Here is a 2176-nt window from a genome sequence, read left to right as displayed (position 1 = left end):
TGAAACAACTCTGGGTGCCCATTCTCCAAGTGGTTTCTTCCTGTTTGTAACAAACGAGCCTCCTGGTTAGGTGCCAGTGCAACTGCAGTAACCATGTACCCCAAGGTAAAATGCCCAGCCAAGAGCAAACTCAAGCAGGAATAAAGCAGTGTGCTGCAGGCCAGTGACTGAGAGCACTGTCAGCTCAAAAGACTCAAGCTGGACATCTCCTTTCATGCACCACCCCTGGCTCCAGCCAGCCCTCTCAACAGCTCACTTTAATATGCATTAAGCTCACAAACTAGACTCCTACATCTCTCCCCATTTGTTTTTCTTGGATGGAGGATAAAGAAAGCAGATATGTCATCAGGACTGAGCCACTGCTCCACTTACCTTCCACCTCCAGCATCTTATACAGAGCAGCTCTGTCTGCAAACAGCCCCAGGTGGACATGATCTGAGTCAGGAATCAAGTCTTTCCCCAGATTTCCTAAAGAGAAGAGACAGAAAAGGCTGGTTTGACAGCAGCATGTAGGGGAGAAATGAAAGAAGCCTGCAAATCCATTGTACAGTTACAGTTTACTTAAGAGCTGACAGCCTCTGCTCCCAGCCCATACACTAGATCTAAATAGACCCTCACAGTATCACTTCTCTGTCTGATCACCAGGCTAGAGCAAGATGCTATGATAAGAACATCTATGCAAAAGCAGAATGTACCGAGCACTTTTCTCTGTACCCCCATGTCTAAGGAAGACTACCATGGGAATACAGCAGTCTCCTTTCCTGCCCAGATTCTCAAACCACAGTTCTGACTTAGCACTCATCCATTGCTATGAACCAGATGCATGCTTGGATTTGCAGATTCATTGTGCTCTGCTACACATAAGACCTGAAATGCAAACACAAAGGCAGCTGCTTCCCTGCCTTGGACAATTTAGGCTCCTAGTCAGAACGGGTTTAGTACTGGCAAGGTGTTTCAGTTCCTTTGCCTTAAACAGCTGGCAGTGTGGTGATGAGGGGAGGGGTTGTGGAAAGTATAAACCAGATTTTAGCTACCAATCTTAGACACAGGCCACTACTTTCATTAACGAATGCCTCAAGTCCCACCCCCAGATCCATGTTCAGGTGTTTCACAACAAGGGTCCAGCAGCCATTCCTGAAAGTCTGAACTGAAATATTCAGAGAGGGGTGCCCTTGTTGGGCAGCAGGAGAAAGCTGCAGCCAAAGCACGTTTCTGGTACCTTTGGCATTCAGACACGTAGCCAGCATCAAGCAGTCCTGGTGCAATTCATCCTTTGATCTATGATCCAGACAGGTGCTGACAGGCAGAAGGGAGCGAGGCTTTCTTTTCTTCAGAGAGGTATCAGGAGCTGAAAAGTCACTTGCATTTTAATGGCTGTTACATAGCGCACACTGGCCATGATAGCCTGAAAGAGATGCTTGCAGCACTAGACAACGCTGCCTTTTGGACAGCGCTCACAATGCACAGACCAAACATTTTTCTGCCTGTCTTGCTTAAACTGAAGGTAGCAGCTTTAAGGCATATGAATCATTAAACACATGTTAGACAACCATTTAACTGGCAGGGCAACATGACAACTCTGGCTGGTCCCCTTCACCTACCATGGGTGTGTTGTCACACTTGCGCATGAAATGGACTGACCTGGTTTCTCTTTAGGTTGTTCCTTCTTCATGGGGGTGGCTCTATGGTTCATGAAAGGTTTCATCAGGTCAGGGACAGAGAGAGCAGATGGATGCAAGGGAACTTCTTTGGAAACTGTGGAATTAAATGAAAAGAGGAAATAAAATCATGGGGGAACCCAGGGCAGGATGCATAAGTCTTGACTTGGAGGTCTAGTAGCAATCAGTGCTTCTGTGGGCCCCTTTAACTCCTTGCAGGCTGAACTATCAGGACATGCGGGGGAATCCTAAAAAGCTGTTCTAAGTTGTGCTAGGTCCAAACCAGATCATGACCAATCACAGCATCAGCCAGGTTATAATCATTTTGTCTTCTGCAACTGCATCCAAGTGCAGCTGAAAAACTGGCTCAGGGTGTCCCTCCTGCTACTGTCACTCAGATCCATGTTCCAAAAGAGGCCAAAGGAAATATGAAACAGCTCCCCATACTCAGAGTGCATCATCACTGCATCATCACTGCACAGACATCTGCTGGGAAGAGCAGTCAGCTAGGTCCGAGC

General features: G+C 47.2%; 1 protein-coding gene across 2 annotated transcripts in view; it reads right to left on the bottom strand.

Annotated features, from left to right (window-relative positions):
• The window catches only part of GEMIN5 (gem nuclear organelle associated protein 5), a 32779-nt gene that overhangs the window by 16041 nt on the left and 14562 nt on the right, over window positions 1–2176 (bottom strand). For both annotated transcript variants that reach the window (XM_019506091.1, XM_019506092.1), the window contains exons 17-19: window positions 1642–1755; window positions 1220–1348; window positions 373–468 (exon numbers count right to left, since the gene is read on the bottom strand). In XM_019506091.1, coding sequence (XP_019361636.1) covers window positions 373–468; window positions 1220–1348; window positions 1642–1755 — 339 coding nt within the window. The remainder of the gene's footprint in view (window positions 1–372; window positions 469–1219; window positions 1349–1641; window positions 1756–2176) is intronic.

This window comes from Gavialis gangeticus, unplaced genomic scaffold (assembly GCF_001723915.1).
Source record: "Gavialis gangeticus isolate Ggan-Ray unplaced genomic scaffold, GavGan_comp1, whole genome shotgun sequence".
NCBI lineage: Eukaryota > Metazoa > Chordata > Crocodylia > Gavialidae > Gavialis > Gavialis gangeticus.
This window is presented reverse-complemented; position numbering and strand designations above follow the sequence as displayed.